The sequence below is a fragment of the Phalacrocorax aristotelis genome, chromosome Z, assembly GCF_949628215.1.
Source record: "Phalacrocorax aristotelis chromosome Z, bGulAri2.1, whole genome shotgun sequence".
Lineage (NCBI taxonomy): Eukaryota > Metazoa > Chordata > Aves > Suliformes > Phalacrocoracidae > Phalacrocorax > Phalacrocorax aristotelis.
In genome coordinates, this window is record NC_134311.1 from 57,302,723 (window position 1) to 57,321,874 (window position 19,152).

The 19,152-nt window shown below is 43.3% G+C and overlaps 3 protein-coding genes across 3 annotated transcripts; all 3 read right to left on the reverse strand.

The window, feature by feature from the left end:
• Nucleotides 1–157: 157 nt before the first annotated feature.
• KGD4 (alpha-ketoglutarate dehydrogenase subunit 4) lies at nt 158–5,667 on the reverse strand. Its single transcript, XM_075078726.1, has 4 exons — nt 5,557–5,667; nt 4,754–4,817; nt 1,716–1,918; nt 158–452 (listed from the first exon to the last, which is right to left on the reverse strand). Exons 1-4 carry the CDS (start codon nt 5,593–5,595, stop codon nt 435–437), a joined length of 324 nt encoding a protein of 107 aa, XP_074934827.1. The 5' UTR covers nt 5,596–5,667; the 3' UTR covers nt 158–434.
• A 121-nt stretch (nt 5,668–5,788) lies between these two features.
• On the reverse strand, nt 5,789–13,325 carry CENPH (centromere protein H). Its single transcript, XM_075078766.1, has 9 exons — nt 13,091–13,325; nt 12,874–12,929; nt 12,139–12,187; nt 11,644–11,718; nt 10,922–10,978; nt 9,950–10,013; nt 9,613–9,664; nt 8,280–8,443; nt 5,789–6,697 (listed from the first exon to the last, which is right to left on the reverse strand). Exons 1-9 carry the CDS (start codon nt 13,321–13,323, stop codon nt 6,605–6,607), a joined length of 843 nt encoding a protein of 280 aa, XP_074934867.1. The 5' UTR covers nt 13,324–13,325; the 3' UTR covers nt 5,789–6,604.
• Nucleotides 13,326–13,740: 415 nt separating this feature from the next.
• CCNB1 (cyclin B1) lies at nt 13,741–17,735 on the reverse strand. The gene is made up of 8 exons (XM_075078928.1): nt 17,632–17,735; nt 16,735–17,019; nt 16,405–16,587; nt 15,855–16,013; nt 15,220–15,456; nt 14,633–14,773; nt 14,231–14,341; nt 13,741–13,956 (listed from the first exon to the last, which is right to left on the reverse strand). Exons 1-8 carry the CDS (start codon nt 17,650–17,652, stop codon nt 13,846–13,848), a joined length of 1,248 nt encoding a protein of 415 aa, XP_074935029.1. The 5' UTR covers nt 17,653–17,735; the 3' UTR covers nt 13,741–13,845.
• Nucleotides 17,736–19,152: the final 1,417 nt, after the last annotated feature.

Below are 19,152 nucleotides of genomic sequence, written 5' to 3' on the forward strand. Positions count from 1 at the left end.
CAGGGAAAACGGGTGCCAGGCAAGGGCGTGACCGAAGCTGGGTAGCTGCTCCGAACAACCACAAAGTCCCCATAATCTCTAAGAATATTTCACCAACCCTTCCCTGCCTGCAAAACCATTCCTAATGAGATATCCCCCACCTTTTAAAGTAGAGAAATAAAATTACTTAGTTTTATTGTCAAGTTTGCAAACGGCTAATAAGAAAAATATTATAATGGTGTGGACATCAAGTATATTCAAATGCTAGTCAGCCATTAAGAGAAAATTCTTCCCGGCCACAAATCAGTTTATAGTGTGTCATGTCAACCTTCTCACCCTTCAAATGGGGTTTTATTAAAGCTATTAGTATACATTCATTTATTATATTAAGGAAATGCCTTTATTGTGTTCACAATAACTTCATTCAACAGTGGCCAATGAACTATTGTCCACGCTTATTCTGGACCTCCACGCTGTAAAAGAAAAGCAGATGGTTAAATATATTCCACTAAAAGAACAGCAAACAGAGATCAAATCTTCTTTTGCACTGCTAGAGACTTAACAGACAGAGTTCTAGTTTTAACTTCTGATTCATACTTAGATGAAAAAGAATCTATGGAAGAATATGCCCAGAGTGTGAAGTATCAGCAGCTACCAGTTACAGCTCCCTTTTTTTCAGGGGAGAATACAAAAAGATCAATACCTGCAACCTACAACTACAGCTGCTTCCACCTCTTCCACTCCAAAGAATCCTGACTTTTGCTCACTTCAGAAAGGTCTGACAAACACAGCAGCAATGAACACAAGTTCTAGAATTATTTTCACTGTCCAAATTCCAAAGTGCAAACTATAAACCAAAGCCAAGATAAGCCATTACAATCTTTATGAGAAATCAGAAGCGTATTTATTATTTTGCCAACAAAATTATTTTACAACTTACCTCACCGTCAAAAAACACATGCTAGAAGTGAAGAAGTGTTTAATTTCTCATTTCATTTCTAATTATAATTCCGTACCCATATACATGCAGGAAAATTGATTTCTTCCACTAACGTGATTATACTGTAGGTAACCTTACACTTTAACGAAGCTATGCAAGCTCCTTTTCATTTCAAACTGACACCCACCTCACAGGTTCTTCAAATGTTGTGCATTCTCCCTTTTTAAGCATCAGTGTTTACAACTGAGAATTGTTACAAAAGCAGGTTCTTCTCACCTTTCATGTACAATACCATATTTGCAAATACTGCAGAAAATATTTATACAAGTTTAATAAAATATTTCCACTACTAGAAATACAATAGTTATTTATTGGTAAGTTATAAAAACTAGTTTGAGAAATATTTTGGACTTCAATCACATGGTGATAGCCTTTGCTGGTCTAAGAGCAGACGCCTGTGCTCCTGTCCAGCACAAAATACACATTAAACAGATGTTACGAAACAAGTAGTGACAGTGATAAATGAAGGCTATGACTACGTCTAGCTATCTGCATGTCTCTTTGAAGTCATATCTCTCTACCTAGCGATACCATGAGCTACTAGTTAGTGACAGTTGGGTACCCTGTGTATTAAGAATGTGTAGTTTGGGTATTGCACATCAAAGGTATGAAAGCGGGGAGCGCACCCTTATAAAGAATTACAATGCAATGACATATCTGAAACTTTGAGGGGGGTGTAGAAATACGCTAAGTGCTAGGTACACACAGACAAGACACACCAATAAATGAAACTTACTTGAATATACTCAATCTCTTCATCTGAAATAAGTTTCCTCCTGTATTTCTGAGGTAAGCTTCTTGCTAATTCAGAAGTGTCTGGTGTACCGTGTACTCTACTAACAGGTGAAATATTTTGAAATGCCAGTGATTGGCCTCCTATAGAATCCTGTGCTTTTGAAGCATGGGGAGATGGCACACTTGCTTGTAGAGATTCCCGTACTGAAACACAGATTGCAAAATCATTTACAGAAATGTAACGAGACTGTAAAATTAATTAATTAATGAGCAGCCAATAAAAGTCACCAGTTATCGACAATTTTCTTAATTAAACAAATACTTTAAAGAATTAAGACATTCTACTTCTTAAGCCTGGCTTCACTGTTAAGTGTTATCAAGAGCATAGTGAAAAAATTCTGACAGTCGAAGAAACTGTGCTTGAGTGGCAGAAATACTGATGGGGAAACAAAAGACAAATCAGCATATACTCTAAGAAAGGCTTTTTTCCTGGGAAGCTGTACTTAAGAGAAAAAGCATAAAGTATCATAAATGTGTGTGTGGTGGCAATTTTGTAGAAAGATAACTAAGATAAATAACTAAGATCCACTGAGATGATGCTTTTTTTTTTTCCGTGACTGTAAAGACAGACAAATGAAAAAGACGTAGAGGGTTACGGAAAGATAAAGCTCACAGCTATGACATACCACAACATGTAATGCAGTGCTGTATCAATTTTTAATATTACAAAATGGCATATCAAATTTTGTTAATGATGTGCAGAAAGACCACCAAATAACAGGCATCAGCAATCAGTGTTAATGAAATGCAGAGGCCAAGGAGAGCATGAAGTACTTTACAGGTGAGGGCTAGGAGCTACGCTTAAGGAATTCACATTAGAGAAGGTGCCTTGAGTCTGAGGACAGGAGAACAGATGACAAAAGGCAGCGTTGTCCAAATCAGTGTTCTGAACCTTAGGCCTGTCGCACCATGGCTGATTTTACAATAGAAGTATACAATTACCCCACCAGGCAGAACGGGGCCTTACATCAGTATTTTTTACTGCTTACACACTCAGATCTCTGTATGTGAAGTTAAAACACCTCATAAACCAGCTTCCACAGGAAGTCCGTCTCAGTGATCCTGAAAAATTAGCAAGACAAATGCAATATCTAAACAGCTAGGACAGAGGGACTAAATAATTATAAAATAAGCAGCATCAAGATTGGATAAGTCAAAGAATGCGAGAAGTTAAAATACCACAGTGTTACCTGCCTCTCTCCCCCCTACCTCCAACAAGATCAAGGAGGTGAGGAGCCAGTTTTAGCCATAGTGAGTCTGAGTCAATGGCAGGATTGGGACATCAAACACCTGCAGGGATGTGACCAAACCACTACTGGTATTAAAAAAAAAAAAGCCACAACTGAGAGGCATATTCAGAAGTTCTTAGTCAGCAGACTGTTATCTGAAAGTCCCAAGTTGATCAGGTGGTTCCAGAACAATGGAAGGTCCCAAACAGCATGAGGTGGAAGAGAGCTCTTCAGGAGGAACATAGTCTGCACAGGGGGCAAACTGTTTCTGTTTCAAGAAAAAACAGACCCTATATATGAAAAAAAAAGAAACAATTTCTCCAAGTTTTTTTCATACACCTCAGAAATGTCTACAGATTGCCAAGGATTTTCCTCTACAGTATGTTTCAAAGTCTGGAGTGTAGCTAGAGTAGAGGCATCAGCCAATTTAAAACATCATAAGTCAAGACTCTAAAGTACCAGACTTAAGTACTGCTGTTGCTTTAGCTCAGATACACTACATTTTTCCCTTCCCTTTTTGAGACTATTATGTTGCAGTAGGAATATGGTAAAAGAATTTGGCTGGCCTATCAAGCACCCATGTCCCTAAAAGTTGTAGTGTTGATCTGAAGAGCTCTGTTGGCTATGTAGAAGCAACAGTCTGGTACAGTGAAACAGTTATTGCTACAGTATTCAAGCAAGATGAGGTAGATTGCAATTTACTAGTGAGATGACAGAACCTGATCAAGGTAGGAAAGTCTCACATACTTAAATATAGCCACAAAAATCTTCTGCTGCAGAGATAAGTAAGAGGTAACACGTTTTCAAGCAGTTTGCTGGCGTGAGAGGTGGTGCATTTGTCTGAATTGTGCACAGCATACAGAATTCTTCCAGAAAGTTATCGCAGAAAATAGTTCCTGAAGAGTTCACAGTAAGTCAGATGTGGCACTGATGTACACTGTAGATACTTTGTAATGTTAATGGATTAACTAAGCTTAAAGCTAAATCACAAATGTGATAATGCTGTGGCAAATACTGTGGTGCAGTATGATTTCTGAACAAGTGAGAATAAAGTAATGGAGCTTCTTACAGTGTCTCCTACTCCAGTTTCAAATGCTTTGTTAACTGATAAGAAATATTAAAACAACATATCACTCTTATAACTTTGATGTCTAGATGTAACAATATTGGGAATCCTATATCAACGCAGCTATAGATATAATAGTTAAAGTCAAAGATTGCAATAAAATTAATTTTTTCTCAGGATTAATTATTAGCACAAGGAAACACTTAAAATGTACAATGGGATGGCTCTTCCAGCTATAGTCAGGGTTTTAAATACCACTGACATTGCACACTCCACCTAAGAAAAGGAGAGATGAGGAAAATGGAGTATAATTTCTACAAATATCACTGAATACCTAAAGCTGCTTCAAACTGACTTGGGCACAATAATTTCAGGCAAGTATTAGTATTTGGAAAAACAGGACTTTATACATAAGTAGAAAAGCAACACTGGAAATCTCAGTGAATCTACCTTGACCAAAAAATAAAGACATGCATGTATTATGTGTACTCCCCACAGTTGAATAGAGTCTGAAAAAGAAGAGTCAAGGTGTTGCCTTCAAACTAGTGCAATTATGTTTCAGAAATGCTGCTCAAGGTCAGTCAAGTCACGTAGTTGAAGCAGAAAAACTGTGTGCTGGTTCTTATAAAAAAAGTAATGCAAAGAAAGGTGGCACAAGTTGTATGTAGAGATTAAATAACTTACTTTTAGGTCTGGGACTACTTTTTCTGTCCGGGAACTTAATTAATGGAGTATGCGGCTTGACTACCTAGAACAAGACAAGGTAGCAGAGAAACAGGAAGAGTAAAATACATTTCTAGACACACATTACCTTCACAATTATGGAACATACAACATATTAAACAACCACTTCTATATCACTACTTTCTGTACCACCACTCTGATAAATTTACTACTTATTAATGTTCTGTTCACCCATGGAGGAACTTCACCTTTAAAGGCATTCCTCCGCCCTAATGTCCTGAGAAGCAATCAGCGTGTGTGTGTGTGTGCAGAAACAGCTCCCACAGTCGCATAAATGCAATTATAAAGTTTCAGCACGTGGAACTGCTAGCTGTGCGGTGTCTGTAGATATTAGGTCAGGTGGCCGGACCGGATTGACAAGTTCCATTAAGAAAAAAACCTTGAAAATATAAAGCTTGGTAGTCGAAGCCACACAGCTCATTTTTGAAACATGTCTTCTGCGGAAGACTCCGCGTCTCACCTTCACTTTAGAAGGGTATGGCTTAGAGAGGAGCTGCCGGCCGGCGCACGCCCCTCGAACAGCGCACGAAAAGCTGCGGGCCGGCCCGCAGCATCCTTTGGCGGCAGAGGACCTGGCACCGGCATCAAGTGACCGGCGACACCGGGCGCGCCCCACCGCACGCCTCTTCCCCCGCCCCAAGGACACCGGCCTCCCCGGCGGCGCCTCAGGCCAGGCGAGGCCAGCCGCACGAACCGCGCTTCTGGTCCCAGCCGCCGCCGACCGCACCGCCGAGCGCCATTACCTGAACGACCCTAGTGGCGGCCGCCATCTTACTGCCCATGGTGACCTCCCGCCGCCGCGGCCCGCAATCGAGCCGGAGAAGCGCAAGGCCACGCCCCCACGGCTAGGCACCGCCCCCACGGGCGCGGCCCGGCCGTAGGGCAGTCCCAAAACGCACAGGAGCAACGCGTTAAAAATACACAAAACCCACCCAACAAAACGTTTTGTTACACCCGATCAAGACACGCTCCATCCATCTTTTAAAATATATTCGTTTATTAAATAAAAAGCGAGTATTTTGAAGCACTGCGGTATGGCTTTGTCAATTTTCTTCAAATACAAAGCAAAAATGCAACTGTTAAAATATTTTAAGTACTGCGTTGCTGCTCACTGGATAGCATGAAGCTACCTCTTCCATTTTACCTGCATTTTCCATAGGGTTATCATATTTTGTTACATGAGACATATCCAGGTTGCATCTACTGCTGGAGGCTCTGCTTAAAATCACCATATAGCAGTCTGTTACATACAATTAGAAGTATAACATTTTCAGTGTTTAAAATTGTACATAATGCTTGAATTAAAAAAAATAAGACAATGATTGACTTCTCTAATTTTCCAGTTTGGGCTTTCCACAGGGGCAAATAGGGCCGTGCATTCTGTCTGGGATCTCTAGCCTGCTGGTGCCCAGGGGAAAAGGACAGAAATCACATAGCCTCTGTGAAAGCTCACCTTTAAAGAAAAGCTTGACATATATAATTATTCATCTCTTTTAGGTCATTGCTGCCTTTCAGAGGGAGGCAAGTACTTGGGACAAAACAGCTATAAAGTGGCTCTTCAGATAATTTCATTGGCTATGCTATGTGCTCAAGTATTTACTGTGTACCAGGAATTAAATTTAACTTCAGAGTTGGGTGGCCATGTTCTGAGTCTCCAGAAAGATCAACAATTCCCAGAAAGGTTAAAAATTCAAATTCTTTAAATTGTGCTCTCATGATGCCTATTAATCCACCACTCTTAGTAGATTGATTAAATATATTTTTAAAAAATGAAACACCATTTCTCCTGACTCACAGAGAATAGACATTTTTTTCAAGCTGTAGGACAATTGCCTTTAAAGATGGATCTTCTGCCCAATTAACTCTGCTTCCAATTATGATATTCTAAAAGAAAAAAAGATTATTGGTTAAAAAAGCTTTTAAAAAGGATTTTTCCAAATAAAATCTCTCAAAAGCTGTCTGGTTTTTAATTTTTATAGTTTGGAAGCCCTTGAAATTCATAGCAGTATTTCAAGTAGGTGGAATGGGGGGAAAGAGGAGAAAGGGAAGTATCATTTTAGAACCTATTGTCAATACATAAAAAATAAAAGCAGTACTTTAATTTCTTAGAGATACTTGCACACCATCCCTATTTTAAACATTGGAATTTAGAGGATTTTTTTAAAAAAAACAAAACATATGAAATAAGGTTTGCCTTAAACACAAGATAACAGAGTTAACATTCTCACCCTGCCATTCTGGACTGAAAATGGGAATTATTAGATTTAACCAAAGATTTGCTCTTCTTATGGCTCAGAAGATTTCAGGAATACAAAACCAGAAAATAATTCTAGGCATCCAATATAAAACCCGCTAAATGTTTAATTTCTCATTCTTATTTTGAGATATAACTTTGTTACCAATGGAAACTAGGAGTTGACATAGCATACAATACAAAAAACGTGGGGCTTTCTTTCTGTCCTTGAAATTCTTCTGATCATCCAAATTCACAGCATGGTTATATACTGTCTTATACCTGAAGCCCTTCAGTATCTCTTTTCCCCCCAGTCAAAATTTTTAAAATAAACTTTGTGCGCGCTTAACTAGGGTTCCATAGCCCACTTGCAGATCAGCTCAAAAGCACTGCAATTGCAATTTACCATTCCCTGTGCCTCCCATCCTAAGTCACTGATCTGTGGGGCCAGGAGAAGGAAGCCAGGTCAAGTCACACAGCGAGAGGTGGAGTACCAGACTGCAGCACAGCATAGATGACCTTTAGTCAAGCCCCTCGGAGCACAGGATGCTGCAAGGAGGCCCTTCCACCCTATGCCAAATCATAAGGTTTTCTTCCTCACTTTGCATGACTCCATGCTCCGGATGACCTACCAGCCAGCTGCATGGACACAGACTAGTCAGCAGCACCTGATACTGAGTAACTGAAAGGTTGGAGGCTACACTGCTGAAAGCATTTGGAGACTGGCCATGGCTGCCGGCCGAGGCTTTCACAAGGCTGCAGCGGGCGACAGAGAGGCACATGTGGTCAGAAGGGTCAGACTGAGGAGCAGCAGTCTGGCACACTGGTATAATGGGATTAAGACCTACTTATTATTCCTAACCATGAGCTGGGTGAACTGATCTGGGGGAGTGTAGGGGTGACTCTCAGTATAAGGAAATAGAGCTGCTGTGACAGACATTTTCTGAGAAAATGCATTATTTTTGTACCTTTAAGGCAACAATGGAATAAAGGCAGATCAATGGCTTCTCTAAACTCTGTAAATAATTATTCCAAAGAAGTCTGTGACAATTTCATGCTTTTAGCCTTTAAAGCAATAAAGTTTTCCTTTCATATGGCAGTTTTTCCATTACCATTGTTACTTAAAGTTTTTAGAAAACACAGTTTTGTCTGAAGTTACATTTAGCATACACTATGTTATCTTGACTGTAATGCAAAACTGCTAACTTGCTTCTAAAAGCTACAACATATTACCTGGAATACATTTTGAATTACTGTAGTCAAATTTCTTTCTTTTTCGAAGTTTTTACGTAACTCTGCCAGCACTTCCCCTGCTTCCATACGTGCTTGTTCCTCCTTTTCTTTTTTCATCATGGTATGAATTTGCAGCAGTTTCCGTTCTCCAGCTTTTTTCAGTGCTGTTCCATTATTAGGAAAATGAAGTGTTAAGAAGCAGTTAGGTGAGCAGTAGAGCTAAAGATATGCTTTTTTCCTCACAGACATCTAAGGCACTCCCACTGCAATAACCCTAACTTCACACTCCATCCCTTCCCTCCAATATACCTCAAGATATTCCTTTTACCAAGAGGCAACCTGTGCTGTGGCTACCTGGTATCAAAGTACATCAGTTAGCTTCCTGGCTGCTAGTAAAACAGAAAGTACTTTGTATGCTGTCTGCACTTCCATCAGACATTGACCGTTTCTTGAATATCTGTCCTACATCTGTCTTCGGTTGCCACAACTTCTATAGTCAGAGGTGGTTAAGATCCTTTCCCATTTTCCAGATTTGATTGAAATCAAATGTCAAAGTCATACGAGGAACAGATGGAAAACACAAGTGAATATTACTAGTTTTTTGTAGGAAAACAGGCTAAAAATTAGACTGAACAGAACCATTTAGGGACAGTTCATACATAGAAAGAAAGCTGACACAACATTCCTTCCCCTATTTCCAAAAGTATTAGGGATGTTAATTTTTCCTATGAAGACAGATATTTTATTATGTTTGTTCATTGCTGTCAACATATACACCACCTCCTATGCATGAAACAAACAATAGTTGTTAGAACTGTTGGTAAACATGGTCATATGATGATAGGAGCATTCAAAAAATGTATTTACCTTAAGTTCTGAAGATTGACTTCACATTTAAATTTGACCCACTAACAAGCCTACTGAATACCACCATATATACTATTACAAGAATTCTTTGTAAGTAAATTGCCTTCCCTATTCTGCAACCATTTCATACAGGTGCAGACTGACAAAAAAGTCTTTTAAGTGCTGTAGGACTGATTTAAATTACTAAATGCTATGTAATTTTCTGGGCAGCTTACAGTAAATACTAAAACCACATTCTTTTTTGAGTATCTTCTTGTATCTCTCATTCTAATGTGTTGGTCTCATGCTCAAGAAGACAACACACCAGCTCATTTTTGCAGTACCTCCTACTCTTTTCAGAATTTTTATAACTATGAGAGTTTTGCCATTACTTCAGATGTAAATTAATATTGCTACCAGAAGAACTTTAAAATGTGAACTGTACATTCAAATATAAAACACAAGTCAACAGAGCCAACACACTTACAGAATCTTTTCTTTCTAATGTCCATCAATTCCTGTTCCTTCTCACGTGCTTGCTGAAAAAAAAAAGTTATTTCTTACACTCTTGGCTCCAAAAAATATTGAAAGATGCCAGTTTAATTCCCAAAAGCTGTTATGGACAGCTCTAGAAGCAGACTTTCTTACATACTCACTTTAAGTAATCACTTCAGTAATTTTAACACCAGTAAAAACTGTGCCCTTTAGGCCACATACTTGCTTCAAATGACTTGTGCAATCCTGTTACTTTCCAATTGCACTTCTGCCCATGTTGAGGTTGGTAGGCCCGCACAACTGCAGCAGAAGCTACAAGAGCCACTTACCTGCTGACATTCAACTATTTCCTTGCTGACCATTACTATGTGTTTCAAAGTTTCCATGATCAGTCTAAGGAAGGAAACACAGTCACACACTTTAAGACCACTAATATAAGCCAACAGCATAACAGTTTTAATAAAGGTTATTTGCATTAACCTAAAAATTCACATTTCCCCTAACACCAAAATAAAGCATATTTTTTACCAACTGTACCCTTTTATTTTTTTTTACAGTTATTACACTAAGTTATTATTGTAGGGGCCAAATAGTCTCCTCTCTCTCAATCTGAGTTTCCCTACTATTTCTGTTAAGTCCGTCTGACATTTCAAATAATATAGCTTGAAAGGCATCAAAGAAGCCTAGCCACCTGAGAATGGCTAGCAATTGGAGCTCCTGAATATGGCGTGTGGCAGGGACATCATGGAGATGCAATGTTTTCAGCTGTATTTCTCACAGAAATTAGGTTTCTCATATTACACTTCATATGTGTGCACCCATTCACATTGGGCAGGAAATTGAAAGCTAATTTCAACTTTTTAATTTTGAAACATTTTTGAAACTTCTAGTTCTCTTTCAAAGACATTAAGCTGTTACATGATTAATTAATGAAGGCAGCCAAGCAGAGGCAAGGCTTTGTTACAAACCTGCAATATGTGCTCAGCTGTTGTATGTGCAGGTGACTCATGCATTAAAGAAAAAACTGTTAACTACAAACAGCTCTCACCAGTGAATCAAAAATTTTGATCTCTGTAATCAAAGGCTGGTTAATTCAGAGCCCAAATGTAAATCCACAATAGGTATAAAAGGTGTGATCATGCTGATCCTAGCCAGAAGGTAAACTGTTTATCATTCAGTCAAAACTAGAAGAAGGAAGCTTGCTTTTAAAAAAGGTGCAATGAAGTAATGTAGAAATGTGTCACATTGAACCGTGTAAAGTCCATTCCTTTCTAGCCATCCTTTCCCCAAGAACACCTTACCGTGAGTCATTATCATTTTGCTTCACTTTGTTCATCAGGGCAGCCGCAACTTGGAGCCTGCATAGTGTAGGGAAGAAACATGTAACTGATGAGAGCTGATAAGAAATGGAGAAGCAGATCTAGATAAATAACAGAAATAGAACCTTGGAAATACCTCTTATGTCCACTTTCACACTGGAATTATATATATAAAATATTCAGTACCTTTTAAATATCACTTTTCTTAAAAAATGGGGTTTAACTCTCAGGAGAAGAAAGGTGTGTAAATGATTATCTGTGAGAGTGACAACTCCTTTCTCTCTTGCCAAACATACTCGGACACCATTAATCCCAGAATCTGTAGAAGGGAAGCTGGGCAAAGGTGGGAATTCAAATGGACAGCCATGTAACATGGGAGACACAACACACCTATAAATATCTGCCTTTTCATAGGCATTTGTAAAATACTGCCAAGAAATGTTTACTGTTTCATACAATCAGACTTTCACAGTTTTGCAGGAACCTTTGGGTTTACACATTTCAACTTGTAATTTTTCTTCTTTTGTTCTCTACGGTATCTCCATCTGCATTTCTACAGGTTCAATGGTACTAAAATCTCTCATGTTTGTAACACATACCATATCACTTTGAAATCCTGTGTTAAGCAGAATTATGTATATGTGTATGTATGCATGCTCACAAACAAACAGAAAATCTACAAATAAACAGGAAGAAAATTCTACCTTTGCAAGGCTAAGGTCTTGTTCTGGAAAGAGGTTTTTGATTCCTCTATTTTGTTTTCCAAATCTTTTATGGCCCTGAAGGAAAAAACCAAAACAAAATAAAACCCAAACAGCATGAAGATGACAAACAATTTACATTTTAAACTCATTTTCTATGTGTCTAAAGTAAGACTTTTCCCTGTAAACCACAAATTATTAAGGCCAGGAATATTTTCGCATGTGGAACTCTGTTGGTGAATTCTAGTCATAACAAAAAGGACTGCAAATTTAGAAGCCTTATCAGATACAGAACTACATTAGGGCACTGAGTAAAATATTTCTTGCCCATATCTTCTCTTTTTATTTTTTTTCACCAGTCTCCTGCAAGGTACTTGTCATTAATACAGTGATTTTGTAAGAAGGAGGAACTTGAAGAGAACATCAAAATTCAGTTCTCAACCTGTCTCCTCTTTATTTTAAAATACATCAAAAGTTTGAAGTTAGTGAGTGACCTACTTCCTGATAAACCTTTCTTCATCGATGTGATCTAGGCGACTTTCTTGACCTGCAAAGAAAGAATGTCACCAAAGAAAACACAACAGACCTTTCAACACAACCTATAGGACATAGATGATAAACAGTTTGATGGCTTTACTAACAAGGTATTTCTTACTCTTACCTCCACACCTTATCTCTTCCACTGTTAGTAAGACTACACTATCAATCAGCTGTATCAGAGAAACAGGCTTTAAAATATTCCCATTTAGCACTTTTTAGACACACCAGAGCTGACTCACAGCATTGCTCTACATATGCAACTGGCTGGTTCATTGGGAACAAGAAGAAACACCTTAAATCAGTATTGCTGCCGAACACTTTGGCAGACTTTTGGCAAGACTTCAGATCCAGTGATCTGATTTCTGAAAACTGCCATCACGTGTCTGAGCATTAGAGGTGTCTAAAGTGAAAACCCAAGAGGGGAAAAGGCAGCGGGCAATAATCACACGGCAGTTTTGTAAGCATTCAAACACGACTCCAAGAGCTGTCTAGAAAATGCAGTAAGATGCTCAGCCAAGAAAAATTTGTGTTTTTTAACGAACAAAGAAAGAACTTCAGTATTATAATGAGCACTTTTAATAAATAGTTTAAAAAAATATACGTTAGCCATGTCACTTTCTTAATTGCTGTCGCATCACGTCAAGAGGAAGCAGAGGAGGTTGGGGGGGGTGGTTAGGGTAGAGTTAAGCTTACCGGCATGAACTGCGGTGATGAACTCCATGAGCTGCTGCTTCAGCTGGTTCCTCAGGCTGGAGCAGAAGCAAAGCGACCAAGTCAGGCCCCGCGCCGCGGCCCCGGGGAGCCGGGCGAGGCAGGCCCCGCCGCACACACCGGCTCCCGCGCCCACCCCGACTGCTCGGAGCTGCCGCCGCGGCTCCGCGCCCCTCTGCCCCAGAAACCCAGCACTGACCAGAGCAGCGTAGGGATGTCCACCTCGGCTACCACATGGGCACCGGAACCGGCCCTGGGCTCTGCCCCAGCCTCCAGCCCTGCTTTACCCCCAGCCCCGGCCTCCGGCCTTGCGTCGGCCACTGCTTGCTCCCGGGCCCCGGCTTCCGCCCAGGCCTTGGCCTGGGCCGCCACCGGTGACTCCGGCTGCAGTATCTCCATGGCCGCGTTTTCAAACGGCCCGCGCCCGCCCATCGGCAGCGCAGCCAGCGATTGCTTCTGCCTGGTGGAGCAGGGCTCGCTGGCAGCCCACGCTGCTTCCGGCCAATCCTGGGCCGCTCCTCCCGTATCGGCCTTTCGGCGCTCGGCCACCAGCGAGAGGCCGGGGCCGGCTCCGAGAGGAGCGGTATTTGAGTTGCTGCCTGAGGCGGGGGAGTATTTGTAGAAATTGTTGTAAGTTATTGTAACAAAGAAAAAAAATGGGTAGAGTGGTAGGCAAAGACGAATGATCACTTCTAAGTGAAGGTAGATACAGCTCTCCGACCAGTGTTCTAGAGGCAGTTATTAACAAAAAAAAAGACTAATAGAGTGCACCTGTAATTTGACTAATCTGGCAGATACCACCTCTGCCAGAGCACTAGCTGCGGGACTATCACCACACAGAACACCAATAAAATGCATAACCATTTATTAAAAGACTGAAACACACAAGTAAGGTACAGAATACACACCGTGACAGATAATAGTAACATTGTTGGCTTTGAGTTCACAGAGAAACTACATCTTTCTAAGCAGAGGTTTGGCCAGATCCCATACAATACAAGAGTTGAGCTGTTCAATGGAGCTTATGTTGGAATTTTTTCTGATGTGGTATTTGTTCTTGATTGTCTGCAGAGAGATAAATTCGATTAGGTTTGCTCTGTTGATGAAGTTACACTATTCCAGCTCACCCAAGGCTTGGTGGTCAAGCCATGCCCACCCAAGCACACAAGACCAGTTCATGGCTGGCTCCTGCCACTTTGGCAAGATAAAGATCTTTAGCTGAAATGAACAGCTCTAATCCAAGTCTGACAGCAGTGGCTGCGCCACTTCAGCCAGGTTCAGAGAACCACATATTGATACTAACCACACATACTCATCACCTGCACTGTGTGATTCTTACCAAATGCTTTGTAATGCCCTCATTCACAAAAATTATGTTCTTCGCCAGGTGCTGCATAACTGGGAGAAGGTCACTCTCCGTGTAAGAGATGGAGTGCTGCACAGTTAGTTCCTGAAAGGGAAGGGAAGTAATTAGAGAAGCCTACTAGCACAATTTCCAGTAGGCTGGGTTCTTTGTCTCCTGTTGGTCTTGGGCAATTGCAGTGTCCTGTCTCACAGGAGTCAGATAACAGTTACAGCCCTACTTCTGTCCTAGTGTAATGGGCCATGGGGAGACAAGAAAATACTAAGGTAGCACACAAGGGAAGCTGAAGGTGTACACTTGGTCCGGAGTGGCCTTTTAAGCCAGTGTACAGGAACACTGAGTCCCAACCTAAGGGGTGGTCTGACAAGCATGACTTACCCATGCACATCCATCGAGGAGTTTCATAGCCAAACAGAAAGCAGCCGCAGCAATCTTTGATGGAGGGAAGTGAACCATTTCATAGTCAATAATGGACAACTCCATCAGATACTTGGCCAAAACGTGGTGTTCAAAGTCCACCTGCAGTATCAGAGTTGAGTATTGGCTATATCCAAGGCAAGAGCATCCTGTCAAGCCTTTGTTTAGTCAAGCAGGAAGAAATACTTCCTTAGCGAACATTTTCAGAGCTATAGGCTTGAAATTCAAGTGGCTTAATCACAAGAGCAGTTCTGAGGTGTATTAGGCAGCTCATAGCCCAGGATCACTCGTTTTAGTGGCAGTCTAGCGCCACCTGCAGTACCAGGCAGACATTTTAACTCTGGGTTTTGGGTGGGTTAGGCTCACACGACTGAAAGCAGACAAACAAGACCCATTTCTACATGGGAGATAGGTCTCAACCAGGCTCAGTTGCTAAACTGTTGCAGTACTCTAAAGTTCTGAACCATTTTAACAAGCTGCCACAGTCACGTATTGCATTGTCAGGATGCAGTAACACCCATTACAGTAACACCCATTCTCAGCATTACCTTAGCAACCCTTGAAGTTCTCCTTAGGAAGTGCAGAGGGAGAGGGCGACCCAGAGCAAAGTTCAGTGCTTGCAGGATCTTCACCTCCATCTGGCAGATCTGGAGCGTTGTGTAAGTATTATCAGTCACATAGGCAAAGTCTCCAATATGTGGGGGATATATCTCTTCATATTTGCTGGCAATGAACATAGCTGTGACACCAACGAGCTGCAGCATCCTCTTGGAAATAATGTTGTCCTGTATTCAAAAGCAGTAGAGATTTTATCTAAATTACTTGGCTAAGAACACAGCTTTTCAAGGTAGCCCAGGTAAGGCTTGTTTTAAAGCAGGATGGTCATACTGGCACATACAGAATAACTGTGTATCATCTGTTACCTCTGTTGGCACCTGCTGGGGTATTAGAAAGCTTTGAGATCAAATCAGGGAGAGGAGCAAGCAGTTTCGATATATCGAGTCACTGTTCATAGTTGAGAGGGTTATGTGGTACATTCAATTCAACACCAAATGCCCTTTGTTGGTCAACCATATTTTGTTCAGGGTAACATGTATAACCATGTATGGTGTTACTGATCAGTGCTCTTTGTGCTTTATCTTAGGGGAAAAGCACTGACTGACACTGGATGAGATGCACTCACCTGTAGGAAGCGATCAATGATACCAACTGACATGAACAAGGTCTCTGCATGGAGTTTGAATTTAATCTGTACTTGCACAAGCCAGTCTATTAGTATAGCGCGCATGTTCCCAGTGATTTCCTGGCCGGCCAGGTATTCAGCTCTGACAGGTTGACTTTTCTGCATGGAAGAAATAGGGTTAATATATCTAGTTGCTTAGCTGAAGCATTTGCAATGCCTAGCCTCTGTTGCATCTTAAGGCTTATCGAGTTCAGTGCAAGCATAGCACATATGTATGTGTAAGGCCACAGGGCACAAGGTTTCCTTGTTTACTAGACATGGGCTAGAAGGAGTATGGTACTAGTACTACTGGTTGATAGGTGCTGGTTGCTAGACCCCTCTGTTATCAGTCAGCTTACTCTTGTATTTTAAGTTGAGGGATCACTTTTTAGTGCCTCAGGAAAACCCGTAAGTGAAAGTGAATACCAGCTCCAAGCCACAGCTATAATGGCAGGTTCAGCTCTAAGTGTCAGCAAGCCACCCCTTGCGGTTCTGACCTACTCCTACCAACCTCAAGCTCTTGCAGGTACTGGTAGATGTCCTTCACATAGTCATTGCAGAGTTTTGGATCCTCATCGTCTCTCTCATCTGTGTTTTCCACTTCAAGCAAGACATCCGAAAAAGCTTTACACAACACGGTCTCTAATGGGGCATATCCACGTATCTCCACGGAGACTGGAGATTGAGGCTCCAACTACAAGGAAATTTGGGATCAGCGCGGGCTCAGTAAAGGCTCCCGTGGGGCAAGCTGCACGCAGCAACCCCGCAGGGCAGGGCTGGGCTCGGCGGAGGGTGGGAGGGGGGCGGGAGTACACGGCCCCAAGCAGGGCTCGGGCGGTACCTGGCCTCGCATCGGGTCTGCCTTCGACCCGGGTCTGGCAGCACCCTTCAGCTTCCTCCCGGCATCCGTCTTCTGGGTGGCAGCGGGCCGGGTGCTCGTCTCCGGCCCGCGGCTCACCTGCATCGCCGCCTTGGTGGTGGCCCGAGTCTTCGGCTCAGCCACGCAGTTGCCGATGTCCCCCAGGGCGGTGCGGGACAGCGTCTTGCAGCTGGCCGCCTGCGCCTCGCGCTTAGCGGCGGGTAGCGCGCTGCCCCTCGCCGCGGCATCGTCCGTCTTGCGGGTGTACTGCGGGGAGCACGGTCAGCGGCGCCCGGGCGGGGCGGCACTGGGCCCGGGCGCCGCACCCCGCGAGTGGGAGCGTGGGCGGGGGAAATTCGGAGGTGAAGCCGTACAAACCGGGGCGCTGGGAGAAAGGGAACCGGGGGAGGGCTGCAGGCACCCCTGCCTCCCCGGCCCGAAACCAGTGGGCTGGAGAAGAGAAGCCCGTGGTAGGTTTGCACGGCTACACACCGCCGGAGCTGGAGGGTTTTAGATGCGGACCCGGGGGGTTGCACGGCTGCCCACCCCTACCAAAGCCCGGAGAATTTGTGGGAAGGTGGGCAGAACCGAAGAAGTGCCCCAGGAAAAGGAGAAGCGCTCACACGTACACTGCCACCCTTCCCACCAAGAACAAACTGGGGTGAGTGGGAGAACTCGGGAGGGCTGCCCTGCTGCACCGCACTCTGCCCGCCGAGCCGGAGGGCTCCTGGGCAGGGAAGGAGGGAGCAGGACGCGGCAGGGTCGCACGGCCGCCCACAGGCCGCCCAGGCTGGGGTGAGGAAATAGCCCCCGACCTGCGGCGTGACACCCCTACCCTACCCCGTCCGCGCCTGGGCAGGCTTCGCTCCCCGTACGTACCCGAGTGACCCTGGATGCCATGTCAGGACAGCTGGAGAGGCTGAGCCAAGTGAGGGACTTCAGCCCGGCCGCCGCCAATTTAAACCTCTGAGCCGCCGCCGCTCATTGGCTGCCCAGCTGCCTCCCTATTGGCTGTCGGCGGTCCCGGTGCGTTCCCGTGGCGACCGTGGTGGGGCGGGACCCATGCGTGTGCGCTCCGCTGCCGGTTGGGCCCCTCCCCCTCCCCCCCCGCCGGGGGGCCCGGGTCAGCGGCAGCCCCCAGGCCCGCCGCCGCGCCGCCCCCGGGGGGCGCGGGGGTCCGACGGGCGCGGCGGTGGCGATCTGCCGCTACAGGCGGAACCCCCGGAAGACAGCCCGGGACCCCGTACCCACGCTGCCCGCCCCACACCGCTCCCAGGGCGCTCCCCGCAGACCCGCCGCTTCTTAATACGCTTCCCCGCTTCCGACCAAATTCGCTTTTTAACCAGAAAAGTCAAGACGCACTACGAAAAAGTTACTGAAAACACATTTATTTTTCCGTTATCATATACACGCATATTGCTTGCTGTTGGATGCAAAATACATAGCGCCAGTTTGTTTTAAAACTTTGTTTCACCTTTGAAAGTGTTTTGTTGCAACTGCCTGCATACAAATCAGATGGCTAGACTAAAAACTCCCCCACCGTGGTGTTCATGAACATATAAATCAACATATAAATCACTGTACCTGTGATTTGAAAAACACTGAAAAAAATTTGAAAAACAGTCCTAACAGATCCTGTCGGGGCGTGTGTAAGGCTGAACCCTTCTTTGGAGGATTATTGCCAGATACAAGCTCTTGTTAAATGTTTATTGCCATCGTCTTCCTGTCACGGTAGCAAGGAAAAACACTGTGCACGTGTGTTGGGTAACACACAAAAAGCTGCCAAATGCCTGTTAAGACGGAGGTTTTTCCCCGTCAGTGAAGTATCCAGGAACGAGCTGATCCTCGCTACCACCATCATCTAATGTGGTCCCAGCCACCTTAATTTGTTTCAGGTCCTGTTGCTAGCCGCTGAAGTAGGAAATTAGCATTCACTCAAAGTTACAGCAAGCACAAAGGCTCTTCACTTATCTTAAGCTAACGATTTAAAAAGAAAGCATCACCCCTCTTTTCATCCATCTATCACGATGGGACTAATGCTCGCTTTGGTGAAACACTGACAGCTCCAGTAGAATCACCTCAAAGATGAGCGGCACATGTAAATATTAACCGAAGCTTTTTGTCTGAAAATCGTTTACAAAACCAAAAGATCACCCTCTTTATAAGCTGAGTGTACTTGTAGCACTGTTAGTCAATGGACCTGAGGCTTCTGGAGGAGGCAAGGTGAGAAAAAACACTGCCAAAGGCATAAATTGGAAGAAAACAGGATCGAGCTTTGAGAACTTGGCTAGTTCTGCAGTGCTATCCCAAGAAATGAGGGACCGACATTTGTGTAGTCAATCTTCATTGCTCTATGTGAAAGCAGTGCAACTTTTAGAGACTTTCTGACCACAGTTTTTC